This window comes from Vitis vinifera, chromosome 13, assembly GCF_030704535.1.
Source record: "Vitis vinifera cultivar Pinot Noir 40024 chromosome 13, ASM3070453v1".
In the NCBI taxonomy this organism is placed as follows: Eukaryota; Viridiplantae; Streptophyta; class Magnoliopsida; order Vitales; family Vitaceae; genus Vitis; species Vitis vinifera.
The window spans coordinates 24,916,916-24,937,999 of NC_081817.1; the positions used below are offsets into that span (position 1 = coordinate 24,916,916).

At 31.4% G+C, this 21,084-nt stretch overlaps 2 protein-coding genes across 2 annotated transcripts; both read right to left on the bottom strand.

Annotated features, from left to right (window-relative positions):
• Nucleotides 1-13,590: 13,590 nt before the first annotated feature.
• Nucleotides 13,591-14,478, bottom strand: LOC100852510 (blue copper protein 1a-like). Its single transcript, XM_010647705.3, has 2 exons — nt 14,249-14,478; nt 13,591-14,155 (listed from the first exon to the last, which is right to left on the bottom strand). Exons 1-2 carry the CDS (start codon nt 14,409-14,411, stop codon nt 13,746-13,748), a joined length of 573 nt encoding a protein of 190 aa, XP_010646007.1. The 5' UTR covers nt 14,412-14,478; the 3' UTR covers nt 13,591-13,745.
• Nucleotides 14,479-19,942: 5,464 nt separating this feature from the next.
• Nucleotides 19,943-20,547, bottom strand: LOC104878027 (blue copper protein 1a-like). The gene is made up of 2 exons (XM_010647704.1): nt 20,382-20,547; nt 19,943-20,280 (listed from the first exon to the last, which is right to left on the bottom strand). The coding sequence occupies exons 1-2, from the start codon at nt 20,545-20,547 to the stop codon at nt 19,943-19,945; spliced, it is 504 nt and encodes a 167-aa protein (XP_010646006.1).
• Between the last annotated feature and the right edge of the window lie 537 nt (nt 20,548-21,084).

Here is a 21,084-nt window from a genome sequence, read left to right on the forward strand (position 1 = left end):
TCATTAAACGAGTAAAACCTTTGATGCAATAACTGTAAAATCAACAATTATTTCTTTAATGAATCTCATAACAAAGTAGTCATATTTGAACTTAGTATTATTTTTTTACTATTAAATTATTTTTAAACAAAATAACAATTATTAATATATTGGTTCATTTTTAAATACTTTCATAAGAATATATTTTAACTGCAAGTTATTTTAATTTATCAAAAGATTTTTAGGAAATGAGCTATTATCCATTTATTATTTTCTTATTTTTCAAAAAATATTTTCAGTCATCTCATACACATTTTCAACTATTAAAATTATTGTTTTTATAGAATAAACAAAGAAGCATACACTTCTCCTCCACTCACTAAGTCAACTATTACAATCACCATAATATTTTATTCACCTACCAATATCTCATTCCATTTAGATAACTCTCTCAACAAAATCATTTCTACAATACTTTTTACTCTCCTATGATATTGAATATTTTATTCCATTTAGGTGACTCTCAATGCAAAGAAAAGTAGGAATGTCTTTTTAGGTTAACTAAACAAAGACTTTTTTTTTTTACTTTACAATATGTATAAAAAAAAAAACCAATTATTTATTACAAGGAATGTGGTAGAAAGGTCATTTCATTTTTAAAGAATTTTTTAGAATTTCTTAAAAATTTACAAAAAATAGAATCTAACAATTTTATTTCTAAAAAAATTGATCAATTCAAAAAAGAAAGAAGAATGTTATTTTTTAAGAAAAGTTAATAAATCACTTTATTCTTGAATTATCTAAACAAAACTTACTAAAAAATATTTTATCCCAAATTTATTTTCAAAACTTTCTTATTGAAAACTATCTCATATATAAATTATTTTATTATATAGAGAAATTCTTATTTTATTCTTTTTTTAGAGAAAAATTCACTTGTTTATTAAATATCAAAGAAGTCTATTTTTATGTCTATTATATATATATATATATATATATATATATATAAATTCTCTTATTTTCATACAAGAAATTTCCATTTATGCCTAAAATACTTTTAGAAAAATCATTACCAACAAAATTTTATTTTTAAAATTATTTTCAACATTCTTATTTAAAAAAATTATCATTGGATTATTTTCAAAAAGGACAGTCCTAAAAAAATTAACCATTTATAACTCAATTTAAACTCAAAAATTATCCCCAATATTATTTTATATTCCTAAATTATTTTCAAACAAAATAACAATTATTAATATTTTGATTCATTTTTAAATACTTTCACAAAAATATATTTTAACCACATATTATTTTAATTTATCAAAATATTTTTAGGAAATGAGTTATTTTCCATTTATTACTATCCTATTTTTCAAAACATATTTTCAGGCATTTCATTCACATTTTAAAATTTCAAATACTAAAATTATTGTTTTTATAAAACAACAAAGCATGTAAATTTCAACTACTAAAATTATTGTTTTTATAGAATAAACAAAGCAACATACACTTATCTTCCATTTACTAATTCAACTATTACTATCACCCCAATATTTTGTTCACCTACCAATAATTCATTCCATGTAGGTGACTCTAAAAAAAAAGTCATATTTATAATACCCTTTACGACTCTGATACCCAATATTCTATTCTATTTAGGTGACTCAATACAAAGAAAGTGGGAATGTTTTCTTAGGTTAACCGAAGAAAACCCTAAATAACTTAAGTGCTTTTGGATTAATTGAGTATCATCTTGTAGTAGATGTCAATCTCTATTGTTAGACTTCACCAAAAAGCTCCTAGCACGGTGGAAAAAAGTATCAAATATAGTCAAGTCTTCAATAAAATACTATTTCATGCGAAAAATTACTACAAACTAGTGTATCTCTCATTCTCAATTAGACAAAATTTTTAAAAATAATTCATTTTTCTTGTTTTCATTTGTTTTGGGGCTTATTAGCAATGAAACAAAAAATATGTTAGAATGTTAAACCTAGTTTTTACTTCCCTGGAACTCGATAAAAAACACCATTTACAAAACCCACATCATAGATATACTAAATCAAGAGATAAAAAACAATTATACTAACAAAGTTTTTTGCATTAATAAAAAAAATGAAGATGGTAGATAAGAGATTTTGACTTACCCGAGATTTTACGAACCAAAGAATATCAATTATGGGTGTGTCGACCATGGGTGTGAGAAGAAGGAGAAGAAAACAATGGTTAGGGTTAAGCAATAAGATCTTTTATATTAGTTAATGTATCTATGGAAACAATGGACTTTTCATAAATTGTTCCTACTCACTATTTTTAAAAAGGGCCCATTAAGTTATAAAATTTAAAACTTTTTATTTCATATGGTGTCACTTCCAAAAAATGACACCGTAAATCTGAAATTAGCATCATCTAACTATCCTAATTGAAGATTTTTTATATGATGTGTCACCTTTATAAATTTTAAGTTCAATGGTGTCATTATTTTAAATGCGACACCATAAATAGTGACATCATATATTATTTTTGTAGTAGTGAGTGCAAATATATCTTATTTATCCAAGAAAAATGATGTAACATTATGTGATTGAAACAAAAAGAATTATTAAGGGATTCAAAGATAAGTTTTCATGCCAAGTGTTCAACAGAAAAATAATCCCCCGACTTGCATATGAAGAGTATAATACATCCAAATTCTTTTTTCCCTTACATAAATTATGACCCAGACTCCATTTTTTTGACTCCATACCTTGATCGGGTTCACTTTGATGGTGGACTTAACCTTGCCTTGGATTGTAGCTAGAGGTTGGGATTGCAAGGTCAAAGATGGAATTTGAAGGGTCTTCTTTAATGTCAAGTGTTATGCCTATTGTGATCATTATTTTATGATTCCTTTTTCTCTCTCTTATTCCATTTTTATGTTTCACTTCTTTACACGTGTCTCTATTTTATTAGTTTAACTGTTTAAAGGAGAATCTTAGCAACGATTTTTGTCTTCTAGTAAGTTCATGATGGTGAGAATTCGGCCATAGCTTGATTCTTATGTTCACCTAGATCGTGTTGACTAGTACATGAGACATGACTGAATTCATTATGAGCTTTAGTTCGTATACATCTTTATACAAGAGCTAATTTGTGTTGACTTTTGGACAAACTTATCTACAGTAGATGGATTCCTAAATCATCTACTTCACTTGCCCATTTTTTCTCATGTGTAAGCTCCATCAAGGAGTTTTTGGGTGAGAAAAATGTTTTATCTATATCTATTTTATTTTGGTAGAGTCATTTGCTCCCTAGTAGGGTTATCTGCACAATGATATTAAGTGGTACAAGAATTATCACATTGACACTAATTTACCCTAAGGAGACTCCCAATGGGAGAGTACTTGAGTACAAATACGTATCTTTTAGTGAAAGCTCAAGAACAACAATGTATTATTTAATTATCTATAAACAGTTGCATCAATATGCATTTGGATTGAAGATTTATATATAATGATTAAATGATATCAAATGTATATTTGAATAAATTGTTGGATGATAAATTGAAGAGTTCATATTATGCAAAAAAAATTGGAATATTTAACGATATAGATGATTATAATAGAAAATTTGACAAACCTAGTTAATTTAATTTTTTGTATGATTAAAGTTTTTGTTAATGTATAATGTGAATAAATTATTATATTTTTTTCATTTGATTATATTACACTAAATTGGAATTTTTACTCCTTTGGATGCACAACACCCTATTGAGAAACATGGAAATGTTAACACTTTTTTTCTAAAACTTTTAGATGTAGATATTATTTCCAAGGAACCATAGAGAAATTAAGAAGAGTTCCAAAAGAGTCCAAGAAATGAATGAACAACTTAAATGAATTTTAAATTTATACGATAATAGTTTTGGGTTATGAAAATTTATTATATTGATATGGCTCTTTATAGTTGTAGGCTAAGAGAATTTCTCATCTTTATATGATTCCACATATATTGTTTAATCAAAATTATATACGAAAATTTCACAATCGACCTTCAACTTTGTACTAAATATATTTAGTCATCAAAATTTTGAGTTTCAATAGATATTTCTCTAATTTTGAATCAAATAAGAAATGAGTAAAAATAATAAATGAAAAGGTTATGAGAAATATTTGATGGAATTTGAAATTAACGATGGTAAGATATATTTAGTCCAAATATAATGTGGCGAGTGAAATTAATCCTCAATCTTAACGGAGGTTTGATCCAGATGGAACCATGGGTAGAGCAAGGGCTTATGACAAGTAAGCATACCAGTCCAGGGCAATGGACCATGCATCCTTGGGAAAGAGATGCTCGCATGGCAAGGAAGGCTTTGGACGGACGCCCTCAAGCATATGGCTTACTCATTGAACTTGCATGCACCAGATCATCAGACGAGCTCTTGGGAGCTAGGAAAGCATACCAGTCCCTCTACGGTGAATCCATCAAGGAAGACGTTGCTTCCCGAGTTGAAGGCATCGAACGCCAGGTTAGTACTACTTTTAGTAACGTTTTTTTTTTCTTTTTTTCCTTTTTGCATCAAACTATATTTGAAGTATATGAGCATTATTTTTAGTTGTTTTATTTGAAAATAAAATTTGACTTAGATTAGTGAGATATTATGCAATTTTTTATCAAGTAAAGAGCATTTCTATCTTATTAATTTATTGGAGCATTTTGACTAATTATTTCTTAAAAAGATGGCATTTGTCTTTCTTTCTAACATATATTTTCTCCATAAATGATGTTTGGGCCTAAGGATATGCAATTGCAAATGATCTTTTGAGCCTACTCTTCTACAATTGGAGTGTCGAACTTTTTTTTGTCCCCATTAGTTGGACTCTTAGAAAGTCCTATAATTGTGTCTTTTTCTCAATAATGGAGTTTTATATGGTGCAGTGTTGGTTAGTATACTGTGAGAGGTAATATATATAGTCATGTTAATGAACCAATCAAGAATTACATGATCATAATTATGCAAGATGATTATATTTAGAAAGCAACTTGGTCATATTTGAAAGGTAACTTAAGAGTTTGTTTGATAATGTTTCTACAAAGCACTTTTAGTATAAAAAGAAAAAAGAAAACTTTTTTTGAAGAAAAATCAATTGTTTGAAAAAAATTAGAAAACACTTCCAAAAAAAATTAAAAAATCACTTAAAACCACTTGTAAATAAAACACTTTTAATAAAAACACTTCAAGAAGAAACACTGTTAAATACGCTCTTAAAGTGTGTTTGATAGTGTTTTTACTCCGTCTTTTTAGTGGAAGTGTTTTCTTTGGAAGTATTTTTACAAAAATCATTTATCAAGTGTTTCTCTAAAAAATATTACAAGTGACTTTTCAATACTACAAGTGATTTTTCATATTTTTAGAAGTGTTTCCTAAATTTTACCAATCATCTAATTTTTTTTCAAAAACACTTTTTAGGCTAAAAACACTTCCTACAACTATTGTCAAACATAATCAAGAGTGCGTTTGCAAAATTTTCACAATTTACCTTCAACTTTGTACTAAATATATTTAGTCATCAAAATTTTGAAATTTCAATAGATATTTCTCTAATTTTGAATCAAATAAGAAATGAATAAAAATAATAAATGAAAAGAATATCTGAAATATTTGACGGAATTTCAAATTAACGATGGTAAGATATATTTAGTCCAAATATAACGTGGGGAGTGAAATTAACCCTCAATCTTAACGGAGATTTGATCCAGATGGAACCATGGGAAGAGCAAGGGCTTATGACAAGAAAGCAACCCACTCACAGCCGAATTGTTCAAAAACTGGGCTGGCCCTGGCTCAGTCCAGCCCATTATCACCCGAAGGCTGTTTACACAACTTCTTCTCCAAACGCTACGATTGGATCGATTCTGAGTTCAAGGTGCTGCAACTATCTATTCCGAAGTCAATCAATCAACCTCTAGGTTAGATACAGTTGTTTGAATACCGAGAAAATATTGCTTCTAGCATTACCTAAAACTCATATGACCATTCCATCTCGGGTTTTATTTATTTTTAAGTTTTTTTAAAGATAAAAAACACTTAGAAGACATATGGAGAGCACATCATTCTCACTTGTTCTTTAGCAATGCTCCTTCTCTACTTGAGACTCATCTCTACAAGCACAACTCCATAGGCATCGGCAACATCTAGTTACACCTTGTCCAGAAATTCTTTGATGATTTTTCTAGACCCAAAAACAATAGAGGAAACTTTATGATAAAGTAATACAAGTATTTATGTTTTTGTGAGTGTTTAGTTAGGTTGATAATTTTGGACAAATTTCCTAAGTGTCTCTTAACTCAATTTTTCCTCTATTGAAATTCATTTATATATTTATATCATCAAGCTTTATCATATGTTGGATCCAATTTGAAGTTCATTTATGGACCATAAGGCATAAGGTGTTTTTTGTTTTTTTAGCTTAATTTTAAATATAGATTAAAACTAAATAGTGCTTAATATTATTAAGTATTAGGTTGTTTGTTTTTGTAATATTTTATTTCTATTAAGTATTAAAAAAGAAAGGAAAACAACATAGTACTTTTTCCATTTAGAAAAGCCAAATATTTTGGCTTTTTCTATTCAGCCAAATTTTAGCTTTTTCTATTCACTTAAAAATTTATAATAAGTGACGAAAAGTAGAAAAACAAACAACTTAAAGTCTGAAAGCAAATTTTTTTCAACCAAAAACTAAAAAGACAAATACCCTCTAAGTCTTCTTCTTGCCAAACCTAGCCCATTACATATCGCAATTTAAAACTTGAAAGCCCATTTTGCCCACCAACCAAACATTGTTCTTTCCCTCCCACATCTTTGATTTTGGAGAGCTTTAATCAAACACATTCTCTCTAATGGTAACTAAAAACTCATGACCACATAAAGAAACCATGCAACAAATATTATTATCAACATGAAATAATGTAATGAAAAATTGCTTCTTGTATCAACAGCTTTTGGTAGCACTTGTAAGTACTTATAGATATGAAGGATCATGAATTAATGATGTGGCAGTTAGATCAGAGGCTATAAAACTTGGTATAGCCATTAATAGATATGGTGAAAAGAAGAAGCTATTCAAAGATGAAGAGACTGTAAGGATTCTAGCAACAAGAAGCAAGCCTCATCTCAAGGCCATCTTCAAATGTTACAAGGAGACTTTTAACAAGAACATTGAAGAGGTATAACATAATCATGATATTATATTTGTTAATTCTTAGGGCCTGTTTGAAACATTAGAATATGAAATAGGAATAGGAAATCCATTCTATTTTCCAATCATTATTACATTTGAATTATTCAAAAATGGAAATAAGAAGTAAAAAAAAAGAAAAAAAGCATGTTTCCATACATTTATATGAAAAAACCACAAAATAGGAACTCTAGTTTATAAAATACAAATTTCAAGTAGTTATCTAAAAATAATTAACATTTCATGCACTTTTTGGTCAAATTACATCTTTGATAATTCAAATACTACATTTTAATTATATAAATGCTACCTTTGACTGGATGAATACATAAAACTTGAATTATTTTTACAAAGTTCCTATTTTGTAATTATTTTTACACAACTATACGAAAACACACTTTTTCTTAAAAATAAAAAATAACAATAATAAAAAAAATTATTACCAAAAAAATGATTTTTTTTTTTTACATAATACATGTCATCCAATATTCCTATCATATTTCAATTCCTGCATATCAAAGACACTTTTTATTCTTTACTTATACATTAATAAATGAATAAAGAGAAAAAAGAGAAAAAAAAATGAAAGTTAATTAGTATTAGACTTAAAAGTTAGTATTTGTTATCCTTCTTTGTTATCTTGTCTTCTTCTTTTCTCTTTCTTTATTCCTTTTCCCTCTTTCTTGTATTTCCTTCTCTTCCATTTTCCTCTACTTTTATCACTTTTTCACTTCAAAAGAGTTAAAAAAGAATTATGTAATATTTGAAACACTAGAATAGAAAATGGGAATGGGAATAAAAGGAACCTATTCCATTTCCTATTCATTTCTAAATCCAAATTACTTATTAAATATAGGAATGAAATTAAAATTTCAATCTTGTGGATACAAATTCTTTCTTTCTTTTTTTTTTTTTTAGGATTTTGATTTTTCTCTTTTACATGATGTTATGATTTATCTTTATTTTTATTCTATTTTCACATACCAAATACATTCTAAGAAGTAATTAAATTGAAATATATATTTTGCTAATAGTTTAACATGTAAAATTATGTACAGAAAAACATATTGTTTTGAATCATGGAACATTATTTGTGCGGTCCACTCATGTGCCTTTTTTTTACTCTATTTTTATTCTTATTCATTATATTGTTTATAAACTCCAGCCTTTTTTTATAAATTCTTTAAAAAAAAAAACTATTCTCATTCTTGTGTTACTTTGAACAATTCTTTTCATTTTAATATTTATTAGAACTCATTTTTCCACGAATTAGCTTTCAAAAATATTAATTTTAATATAATTCCTCATTGTTTAGGATCTTGATGAGCCATGTTTGAAGGACACGATTTATTGCTTGTATGCTCCTCCAATGTATTTTAGTAAGGTGAGATAAATTCACTATAACACATTACAAAAATGATCTTTTTACTTTTTTGTTGAAACATTTCTTGGACTATTTTTCTTTTTTTAATCTTAGATTTTAGATTCGGCAATGAAAGCTAATGCAAACGAGAATGAAAAAGAAGCCCTAACTCGAGTTATTGTAACCCGAGCCAATGTTGATATAAAGGTCATTGCTGAGGAATATAATAAGCAATATGGAACTCCTCTAACCAAGAAGATCGAAGATGTAGCTCTTGGAAATTATAAAGATTTCTTAGTCACATTGGTTTAAAGAGTTGTTTAATGGAAGTGATTAAAAATGCCTCTTGATGAACTTGTTCTTTTTCTTTGAATCAAACTCTACTTATGCTTTATTTTCCTATGTTTGTAAGAGCAAAGTGTAATAGTAAGTGTGGTGTTACTATGAAGTAAAACTTTAATAAATCATTAATTCTAGTATGACTGAGTTCCAAAGCATGTCTTTTAATTGATTAAGGATAGTGTGTGACAATATCATTATATTATAAAGCATGGTTATATAATAATATTCTATTTGGATTCAGGAGACTGTGTGATAGTATCATTTAATTTCAAAAAACCTATCTTTATAGCATAATGGCCTTTAGGGCATTAGGTTAATTGGCCGACTTCTTCTGGGAACCAAATCATAAACTTTAACCCTACTTTAAGTTTAGGTTGTACATTAATTAATCTAATTGAGTGATATCTCAAATCAACTCAAGCTCTAAAGTTGATGTCAATCCAACTAATCTAGCCTAAATTGCTTCAATCCATACATTAACAAGCATGTGAAAAAAAAAACATATTTATACCATTCTTGTAATGCTTGAAGTGTCTTGACTACCACATCATCAAGAGAGACATTGTTCCTCTTGTAGAATAGCTCTTTGATCACCTTCTAGTCCTTCACAAGTCTCATAGCAATCACACAAAGTAAGTATATCTTAATCAAATTTGCTCTTTTTGTTGTGAAATATGTAAATAACATAATTCAATCGGGTTCTTGAAATCATTAGTTTCTACTAGTACTAGCTATGGAAATTTCACATTTGCAAAGTATTTTTTAGGGTTTTTGATGCAACAAAAGGTTTCATGCAATGCAGGCATCAAGTGCCTATAGATTGGAAGTTCCTCAAGTTTCCCTAAAAATAGATAAAGACTCAAATATGAATTGCATGCATTTTTTTACTCATTAACAATGTGTAGAAAGGACTAGTTGGAATGTTGCATACAAGTACTACTTTTGTAAATCTAATTAAAGATCTACTAATGGTTCCTTGAAGTTGCTTCAATGCAAAAACCCTACTAGAAATTCGCACTCAACTACCAAAAAAATTGTGATTCAGTTAAAGAAGATGAAGTGATTACTATCATCTGTACCTTAGTGATAGAAGCGTCATGTTCATCTTTGTAGAGGTGAAAAGTTGTGATAAGCTATGTGTTGCTTCTTGTACTCATCAATATTCCAATTATTTCTTCATGATAGCATAAACTATCCATGGAGAGCATTGTGAGGAATATAAAGGCTTTGTAGGGAATTGTGGTTTCTATTCGTTAGAATAAAAAAAACACTTAAAAAAACGTGTTTGGCAAATGGTGACTTAAAAAACATGGTTGTTTTATGTCTTCTCAAAACTATGTTTTCAGAGAAAATATTTAAAGATAAAACACACACACACACACTTAAAAGACATATAGAGAGCGCATTGTTCTCACTTGTTCTTTAGCAATGCTTCTTCTCTACTTGAGACTTGTCTCTACAAGCACAACTGCATTGGCATTGACAACATCCAGCTACACATTGTCCATACCCAACTGGAAATTGTTTGATGATTTTGTAAAGACTAAAAAACAATAAGGGAAACTTTATGATAAAGTAATACAAGTATTTATGTTTTTATGAGTGTTTAGCTAGATCAGCAATTCTAGAAAAATTTCCTAAGTATTTCCTAACTCAATTTTTCCAAATCCTTCCTCGAACTACTAGCCTAATGAAGATAAAGATATTGAATTTACTAAGAGACCAAGGTATATAGTTGAGGTTGTAGATGGATGAGATGGAATCAACCAAAGTTTTTCAAAGTGTTTCTTCTATAACTATTTGTTTCTAAAAAGAGTTGAGGAAGCCATGATAACTATTTTTGTCTAAGTGTTTAAATGTCATGTTCCAAGATCAATCTAGGTTTTGGTCAAATCAATTCAAGTTGGTTTTTTTTTTCTTAACCACGAGATCAAGGGCTTCTTTCCATTTAAAACCTAAAATTGCTTCCTATTTTGGGGAAGAGATACCTGTAACCATTCTCCTTCCCTCGTGAGCTCTCTCTATCCTTATCTAATTAAGGGTGTTTGGTTGTTAAGAAAATTCCCTTTTTTCATCTTGATTTCCAAACTATATTCCTATAGATTTCCTTAAAAAAATGGGTTGATTCTCCTATTCCATTCATCTTTCAATTTCTTATCTATTTAGGTTTTGGGTGAAAACTCATTTTCTTCTTGATTGAACTTCAAGAAGAGGTCAAGATCAAACTTAAGCTAGATTCTTTTATTGATGAGCGAATCAATGCTCAATCATGTCAATCATTGTGCTACTACTATTGAACTTTGGTCCATACGTGAATAACTTTTTTGGTCTCAATCGAAGGCCAAAGTGATGCAACTTTGTATGATGCTATAGACATTGAAGAAATGAGCTCTTAGTGTAGAGGAGTATATTCTTAAGATGTGAGTTTTGACTGACAATCTTAACTATATTGGTTAGGTCATTATTGATAAAGATCTTATTCTTTATATTCTTATTGGATTTTATCCTGAATATGAGTCAATCATTGTTAATCTTACTTCAAGAAACGATGCTCTCACTCTTCAAGAGGTTCAATTTGTCATATAGACTCATGAAATGATGATTCAACATCAATTGGTCTTTTTGCCAACTGATTTGCAAAATTCTCCCTCTACTAATGTTGCTTATCGCAGATCTTTTCTTGTTGTATTGAGTAATGCCAATCATGGTGGTAACTCTCATTTCCATGGTCATCATGGCCTTGACAATGGTGGTTCTAGTCATGGCAACAAGCCAATCTGTCAACTTTGTGGCAAGATTGGTCATGTGGTTGTTAAATGCTACAAAACGTTTGATATTAGCTTTTCAAGTGTTGATTTGACTAGTTATTAGGCAAATATTGCTTTCACCTCTAACTTTGCAGATCACGAGTGGTATGTCGATAGTAGCGCAACAAACCACATCACTGTCGATATGAACAATCTGACTATCAAGGTAGATTACATGGGCAATGAGAAGCTTATGGTTGGTAATGGTTTTAAACTTGCTATTTCTCAGTTTGGAAATTCCTTTTTACCTTACAAAAATTCTTCTAAACCTCTTCTCCTTAATAACATCTTACATGTTCCACACATAACCAAAAATCTTTTTAGTATTTCTCAATTTACAAAATATAATAATGTTTTAATTGAATTCTGTCATGACTATTGTCTAAGCAAGGACAAAGCTTCAAAGAAAATTATGGAGGAACGAGCTCTTAGGAATGGTCTCTATCAACTTGATCTCACACAATCACAATCTTCATAGTCCAAGTCATCTTCTATGTTCAAGGCCTTGCTTTCTCTGCTACAAGAGCCTAGTGTTTCTCAATCTAGTTGTCAAAGTGTGTCAATCAATTCTTCAATAAAAAAAGTCTTGGTTCCTATATTGTGCTTCAACTTCTACCACTACAAAATTGATTTGGATTCAATCTCTATTTCATGAGTTGGGTCTTTCTCTTGAAAAACCCTCATGTGGTGGTGTGATAACATTGGTGTTATTGTGTTACTTCAAATCCTATTTTTCATGCCAAAACTAAACATATCAAGATTGATATTCAATTCATGCTTGAGAAAGTGCTCAACAATGAAGTGGATGTTTGTTATATTCCATATAAAGAGCAAACAATTAATGTCTTTTCTAAGCCTTTGTCTATTTCTCGTTTTCTTTTCCTGTGTAACAAGCTTTCACTTAGTACCATCGTTTAGCATGTGAGGGGTATATTAGTGATACAATTAAATTAAGCTTATACCTATTAGGAAGTTTGTTAAGAGTTTGTTATGCCAACTTAGACTATAAGTAACTAACTAATCCTTCTTGTAATAGCTATATATATCAAAATCAATAAGTAACAGTTATATATATATATATCAAAATCAATAACAGACTTAAGTGAGTGTTGTCATTTTCACCAAATCCTTTCTCTAAGTGATGAGCATCAATCTCTTCCATACAAACCAGACGGTAAAATAAGAATGAAATGCTCATCATTTCAATTACAACTTGGTAATGTAAAACCAAGAATTAGCAAAAAATTCTAAGTGCCACTACCATGTCCTACCTTCTTGCATGCTTATTTTTGAGACCTAAATCAATCAAATTCAGATAGTCCCTCATTGTCTCATGCACACAGTTCACCAACAATTCTGTCATGCTCGTTCAAGTCTCCTTCAATCACATACAAGTGGCATCAATCTGGAAACAAGTAACAGAAAGAAGGTAGCAGATCACACTCAAAAATGACCATGCACAAAGATGATTCTGTTACCCAATTGATGGATGTTTGACAGAATTTGTGGAGTGGTTCTAGCATTAAAAGAAGATAGGGAGATGTGCAGAATGTTGAAACTCAAATGGGCATACACAGCAACCTGCACTTTGTTTTGTGACCAACATGCAAAAGTTTGTACCATTTAATATTTCAAAGGGAACATAAGGAAAGTATGTACTGATCCGAACTCAGTCCATGTTAAGCTTCATTATTTTCGAAAGTTCAGTAAAGAAGTGCAGACACATGTCCAATTCTGATGCTCTTTGCAGTAAATATGAAGGAAAAAAATCGCAAACAAATAAGTATGCCTTATAAATTATTAGAAAGATAGTGTGAAAAGTCAAAGAATTAAATTAGATAAAAAGAATGAAAAGAAAAATCAAAGAATCAAATTAGAATGATAGAAACAAAAAAAATTGGATGTTTCATTTCCACTCAAACTTCATCACACATCGCATTTTTCAGTCCAAAAAATAATTGAATAGAAGAACAATGAAACAAAGAAATCTCTTGAAAACTAGATGATCAAAGGTACTCCCGGAGAAAAAGCAGATCAAACGACTAGGAAAGCAACAGCAACCATGGCTGCCATCAGCAGCTGATACCCAGACACCGAGATCCCATAAGCAGAACTGGGTGCTGGTGCTGCGGGGGTGGAGGGGGCTGGTGCTGCGGGGGTGGAGGGGGCTGACGCTGCGGGGGTGGAGGGAGCTGATGCTGCGGGGGTGGAGGGGGCTGATGCAGGAGACACCCACGCTTCCAGCACTGTGATGGCAAGCTTCTGTCCATAGTTGGCACAATGGTCGTTCACACCACAAATATACCACTTCCTTCCAGGGGTGGCCAGTGTAATCACATCATTTCCAGTGGTAAGAGCCTCATTTGCTGGTGGTATAGCGCAGTTCGTGAAGGCAGTACCGTTAACTTTGAAGACATTGTGCCTTCCCGCCGTGTATTTGAAGACTGCATATATGAGAATTGGCGACAATATTTTTAGCAGCTTGAATTAAAAGAAGTCATAAAGGGAAAAGAAAGTGATAGTTTGAGCTACATTACCTAGTTTATCGCCAACATGAAAGACTTTGTCCTTGGCCCAGGCTTCATAGTCGAAATTAATGGTCCAACCTTGATCATCTCCAACAGTAAACTCAGTTGCCATGGCCACAGCAGGAAGAAGAATTGCGAGGATTGCAAGGGCAGCTAAATGTTTAGAAGCCATTAGAGCTGATTGAAGTTGATTAGTGGTAAAGTTTCTTTATACCAGCTTCAATGTGTTTCTCCGACTTGCACTGATGTCCATTTAAGGGTCTATTTATAGCAACTTTTTTAGCTCGGAGTTTCATCGAAAGCCTCAACAACCATGAGAAACAGGCTGGTTAGAACGAAGTTATGCCATAGCTAATGTTACAAAACAAAGAATTTTCTTCTTTAAGAGATTTCCTTTGTCCAAACATACTATCAAATAAAGAACGATAATTTTTTTGAACTGGAGTCATGATTTTGGCATAAATTACTAAACAATGGCTAATTGTTAACTTTAGAAGTACAAATGGAACTCCCTTAAGAGGGTGACTCTTGCCGGCTTGGAGACTAGGCTGGAAAAAGGCAAATAGAAAAAGTGGGACCACAAAAATGCCAAACCAAACCCAATTTGGACGACCTTTTAATTAATCTAAGTTGTTCATGAAGCAGTCTCTACCACTTTATGATCCATGACTCAGATATGCGTTTTATTCTTAAAAACATGTCATGGTTAGATCACGCATGTTACAGAAAATTTGAATGGAAATTAATTATGTAACGGCACGTCAAATGCAAAATTGGAAGCAATACTACTTTAATTAGTTTCAACGTCCGAAAAAATTTAAAAGAAATTTGAGGCATGTAATGCAAAAGCTTTTAAATTTGAGGCATATAAATTTAAAAAAATTAATTAAGGATTTTAATGAAAAAATTTAAAAGAAATTTGTATGTCAGCCTGATGTATTAGCAACTATACCATCTTTAGTAGAAGCATAGCTATATACATGTGGGTCGTTCAAATCAAGTGACACATGGCATATGTATCAAAATGGGTGTATGCAAAAACATTGTAAGACCCTAAATCTAACAAGCGGAAGCATATGCATATTAAAACCTTAGATCAACAACTTCATAGTGCATTAACTGAGATATGGATGTTGCCAAATCATTTCCAATCAATGAAAGAGTCTCATAAACTGAGAGATCTTCCATTTGATTGCTAGCTTTTCCTTGGTTCCTAGAACTTGAGGTGGTAGTAGCCTCACAGAGGGGTGGTGGCTAAGGCTCTGTTGGGGAAATGCTTTCAAAATAGTTCTAAAAAACAATTTTTAAAAATTATTCATTGATGTTTTGTAGTACAAAAATTTGTTTTAGATCTTGAAATGTTATTAATCTATTTTCTATATCTTGAAATTAACTTTTATTCATAGTATTTTATTTTTAATCATTCTTCATATTTGTATAAATACTTTTTAAAATAACCCTTAGAAAACAATTGAAAATAACTAAAAGATGATCTCTAAAAATATCATATTTTTTGTTTTTTGGTTTTCAAACATATTTTCCTTCTTTTTGCCTAAAGAATAGAACATTATTTTTAAAAATAGTTATCAAGCGAAGCCTAAGGCTCTCCTCTCTAACGTGAATGGGAAGATAGTAATGGCAAGAGTAAAACCCTAAACCCCTAAGAGAGCTTCTAGTGAGCTTAAACGACTTGAGCCCATCTTGGGCTTAGGTCCTTAATCTATTAAGTAACTAATTGATTAATTAACCTTATTAAGCTTCAATTAATCAATTAACCCAATCCATAGAGACCGTTCATAAGCTCTTGTGCAACCTTGCACATTAACTAAAAGGCTCTTATATACACATGAATAAAGAATCCAAATAACCCTCAGTAAACATGCTATCAAGAAATACGAATTTGAGCAAAGACTACTAGGACCCATAGAAAAATTATTGGCTTCCTTAGAATCCAAATTTGAAGTTAACTCAAAATCTCATTACAGAGAGTCAACTACACTCTAGTATCTTATGATATTACAATAAGATACAAGAACTCAAGTATGTGATCTACTATTCATCATATGTAGGTTCCCCATGAATTGGTGTTTATAATCTAATTAGGTATATGCTATCACACTCTCAAAATTGTCTTTACAATCTTTAAGTACTCTTAAATCTTCCTATTATGTTATCAACTAGCATACTCTAACTCACAAAGAACATATATCAAATTCCAATTAAGGAATTACTACAACTATATATTTCTTGATCACATGTCCTTAGGATCACCCAAATGGACATGTTTTCTCAAACCCATGAGATGTCATGGTGCCTATCTTGACTATACCTTTTGCCACCAATCTTCATTAACAATGACCTAATTCATGAGAAATATTTGACCACTTTAAGGTCTCACCTATAAGTCAAAGTCATTAATGACTTTAACACAAGCTTAGTGTCCTCTCAAGGCTAAGAGCTCATAACTACTTGATAGTTAATGTCATAACTTACCATACACACTAGTACACTCACCATAGGAAACTCATCTCGATAACCAGGACAAGTTATCCTCTTAATGAGGAGCTAGCACATTACAACCTCAAATAAATTGTCTAAATTCATGAATTAGCTATGAAAAATTAAATACTTACAAAAAACTTATGACTTGGATCTTTTGTACAACTCCTAATACACCTAAATCATGTACAATGCAAAAGATATCAGAATTAAATGCTTTAATAGTATAATGCATTGATAGGACAAATAAATTGAGGAAATTGGAATCTTATTAATGAATAATAATTCCATTATTATTATTATTATATCATGTCATGTTTTTAAGGGTTTTATCATAACACTTTCTAAAATTAATGCCTAAACTAAGGTAGTATAAAACCCTAAGGCTAGACCAAGATAGGGTACACATAAATTATCCTAGTCTTTTTTCCCTCATATACTCTATTCCTATTTGTTTGTCCTTTTATTAATGATCGAGGACTAACTTGACCATCAAAGAGGGTCAATCAAATCCCCACTCTATCTTCTTCTATATCACAAAGATAGGTCATATTCAAGGATAGAGTTGCTACATTTTAAAGAGGGTGAAACACATTGATGTTGTCTATGGTAAATGGTAGAAAAACCTAAATGATAGTCATAATGCAAACTTACTCAAGTGGCAAGTGACTGCATGAGGACCTTTCAGCTTTCCTACAACTCTAAGAGTAGATAACCACAATGGAAAAGAGGATGAGGAAAGAAAACAAGGAAACCTTGCCAAGAATAGAGGAGCTAGTGAAAAGAAACAAGGGTGTTAGCTCAAGAAAATGTGAAATTCAAAGGGTTACATGCAAAAAAAAAAAAAAAAAAAAAAAAAAAAAAAAAAAAAAAAAAAAAAAAAAAAAAAAACAAAGAAAGAAAAAAAAAAGTAACATTAAAGAGAAAATGATCAAGAAGGGATTTGTTGATTCTAAGTGATCAAAACATTATCTAAGGTACATGACCTTGTTGTCTTAGAGGAAGGCCTTAATAGGCAACTAGGGTGGACCAAATAAGACTCCACTATTGATACAAGAAAGTAATGTAAAGCTCATCGTCTTCATGTCTTGTGAGAGATTGTTTTAACACCATTTACTCATGACATTCTCCAAGAGGAGGCTACAACAATGAGTTTGTTCTCTCGAAGTTCAACATGTTTAGCAGTACTAGTGATCCCCACAAGTATCTAATGCATTTATGCCAAATGATGGTACATAACCACCACTTATTATGCAAAGTCTTCCCCTTATGTCTGACGGTACCAACATTATTATGGTTCCATCAACGCTTGTCCGAATTAATCTTGAGCTTTGGAAGTTGTGTTTATAGCATACTATATTCACTCTATTTGATAGGAAAAAGGGTTGGAAGCAAAATGTGTAGGAGAGTTAATAAAGGCATGCATATTTGCAGTGATTTAACATTGAAATATCTCAAGTTTGGTGATGCATCACGCAAGCAGTGATGATGGCTTTCAAAGGACTTCCAAAGAGTTCAAACCTCATTAACTCACTCTCTAATTCAACACGGACAACCATGTAGGGATTATTTGCTAAAGCAAGGAAACAGGCCATGCCAGAGAAGACCTGAAGTCTCAATGATAAAGAAAGCTACCTCCTGTGGTGCCCTCCTTATTGAAGCATCATTCTGTCAAATTCGTAACTAGTCGGGAAGTAATAGGAAAGATGTGTCTCAAATTGAAAGAGAAGAGAAGAAGCGAACTCGAGAAAATATTAACTTTCATCTAGAAAATCGTTCCAAACCCAACTATATGCTGTAAAAAGTGTCCTAGTAACACATCCTCTAAGAGATTAAGTCATTGAAAGGATTTTGACCATCCAAACCCTTTTCGGTCATAGTGGGGGAGTGCAAGCCTCATAAGTATTGCGACTACGATGAGGATCAAGGGAATCGGACCGACAAGTATTGAAGTCCAAAACGACATATAAAAGAGTTTGTAAAAAGTGGGAAGTTAACGGAGTTCATGGATAAGAAGGGAATTTGCAAGAAGAAGAATAAGATAACAAAGAGAGACTCCTTCCACCTCTAGGGCCACCCTCGACAATCATTGCCACTATTCATAGTAGGCTACGAGTTACCAGGGAGTGATTTTTTTGTTTTAGCAAAAAAACAATCATAGGGATATTTATTATTGATTACTTTGTTCTAAAGCCTACTACATATATATATATATATATATACAAATCCGTCTAACTGTAGTTGTTGCTTTAGTAGTTCTTGATAACAGTCTAACTAATCATTAACAATAGTCTGTTCATATTGTTGTAGGTCTTAAGGTGCGGTTGCTGCTTCTGGTAGTCTGTTCTTGTTGTTGCAAGTCTTGATGTTCAGTTACTACTCCTAGTAATGTTATGTTGTTCAGTTATATGGCATGGGACAATGGAGAGTTTGATATAAAAGGTGGAGAACTGTAAGCTTGGAAGATGCTTGGTGAAGATATCGGCGACCTGACCAGATGAGGGAATATACATATTAAGGGTTTTATGAAGGACTTTATCAAGAATAAAATGAAGATCTATATCAATGTGTTTTGAGCGGGCATGGAAGATCGGATTGGCAGCTAGGGTAGCTGCACTTTTTTTATCACACCAAACTAAGGGAGGAAGTTCATCTGATAGTGAAGGATTTGAAATCAAATAAATTTTATTGAATTTGATTTTCTTTCTAATTTTCTTACATTAAACCTAATAAGAGAATGTGAGATTTCTGCTTTTTTTTAAAAAAAAAATTATTTCCTAATTATTTTCATAATCCAAACAAAGCATAAGTCTCTATAAGTGGAAAGCAAATTAAAAATATCCTCTCATTCTTTGAGTGGTCTATGAAAGTATAACTCATCATTCTTCAATAATCTAAAGGCTTCTATATATAGGCTCACATTATTTCTTCATACTACAACATTAACTTTATATTATATTGATTAAATAAAAATAAAACAGCAAGGTATAAAAACATCAATAAACTTTAAAATAAATAAATAAATAAATTTGTAAGACTGTCACAACAGGTATTCATCCTCATTTCTCTTTTCCATATTTCATATTTCGAAGATACCATTTTCTTTCAATCATATAAAAAATAATTGAATGAAAAAACCATAAACCAAAAGAAAATTCTTGAAAACTAGATGATCAAAGGTACTCCTGGAATAAAAACAGATCATCAAATAGCTAGGAAGGCAAGAGCAACCATGGCTGCCATCAGAAGTTGATAACCGGACCTAGAGATCCCATGAGTAGAGTTGGGTGCTGGTGCTGTGGGGTTGGAGAGGGCCGGCGCAGGAGACATCGACTCTTCCAATACAGTGATGACAAGCTTCTGTCCATAGTTTGCGCAATTGTCGTTTACACCACATATGTACCACTTCCTTCTAGGCGCGGCTAGTGTAATTGCATCATTTCCAGTGGTAATAGGTTCATTTTCTTGTGGTATAGTGCAGTTCGTGAAGGTCGTACCATTCACTTTGAAGACATTGTGCCATCTCGCTATGTATTTGAAGACTGCATGTATGAGAATTGACCATAATACTTTTAGCAGCTGGAATAAAAGGAAGTGATAAAAAGGAACATGAAATCATAGCTTAAGGCTTGACCTACATTACCTAGTTTATCTCCAACATGAAATATTTTCTCCTTAGCCCAAGCTTCATAGTCGAAATTAATGGTCCATCTTTGGTCATCTCCAACAGTAAATTCAGTTGCCATGGCCACAACAGGAAGAACAAATGCCAAGATTGCCATGGCGCCAACAAACCACTTAGAAGCCATTGGAGCTTATTGAAGTTGAGTAGTCACCAAGTTTCTTCTAATGTTCAGCTTCAATGGTTACTTGAACAGGTGATTTTCATCTTTGGGTCTAAATTAAGGGTCTATTTATAGCTAAATGTTTTGACCAACAGAATTTCATTGAAAACCTTAAAAACAACATGAACAGGTTGGGTCAGCTGGTCAGAGGATGTTGTCGAGATGAGAATCAATTATGATTTTTCTACTGATTTTCATTAACCAAAATAGAGTACATATACACAGAGGAATAACAAGATCACTCCTATATGCAAGAGGAAGTCTTAGTCTTAAGGAAGACTCAACTACTCTGCTATATACAAAGAAATATTTGAATTTGAATAAAGATCGGATAACATATCTTTGTTAGATGCTGATATGCCCCCTCAAGATAGGCCACGTGGAACGAGGCCAATCTTGACTCGTAATTTCTAGAATTGAGAATGAGGCAGAGGTTTGGCTAGAAGATCAACAAGTTGGTCTGTAGATGAAACATGAGCCACGTAAAGAGCACTAGATTGA

Coding starts and splice junctions, on each gene's coding strand:
- LOC100852510 (XM_010647705.3), bottom strand. CDS start 14,411: ATGGCTTCTAAACATTTAGCTGCCCTTGCAATCCTCGCAATTCTTCTT. Junction 14,156..14,248: donor TCATGTTGGCGATAAACTAG/GTAATGTAGCTC, acceptor TCATATATGCAG/TCTTCAAATACACGGCGGGA.
- LOC104878027 (XM_010647704.1), bottom strand. CDS start 20,547: ATGGCTTCTAAGTGGTTTGTTGGCGCCATGGCAATCTTGGCATTTGTT. Junction 20,281..20,381: donor TCATGTTGGAGATAAACTAG/GTAATGTAGGTC, acceptor TCATACATGCAG/TCTTCAAATACATAGCGAGA.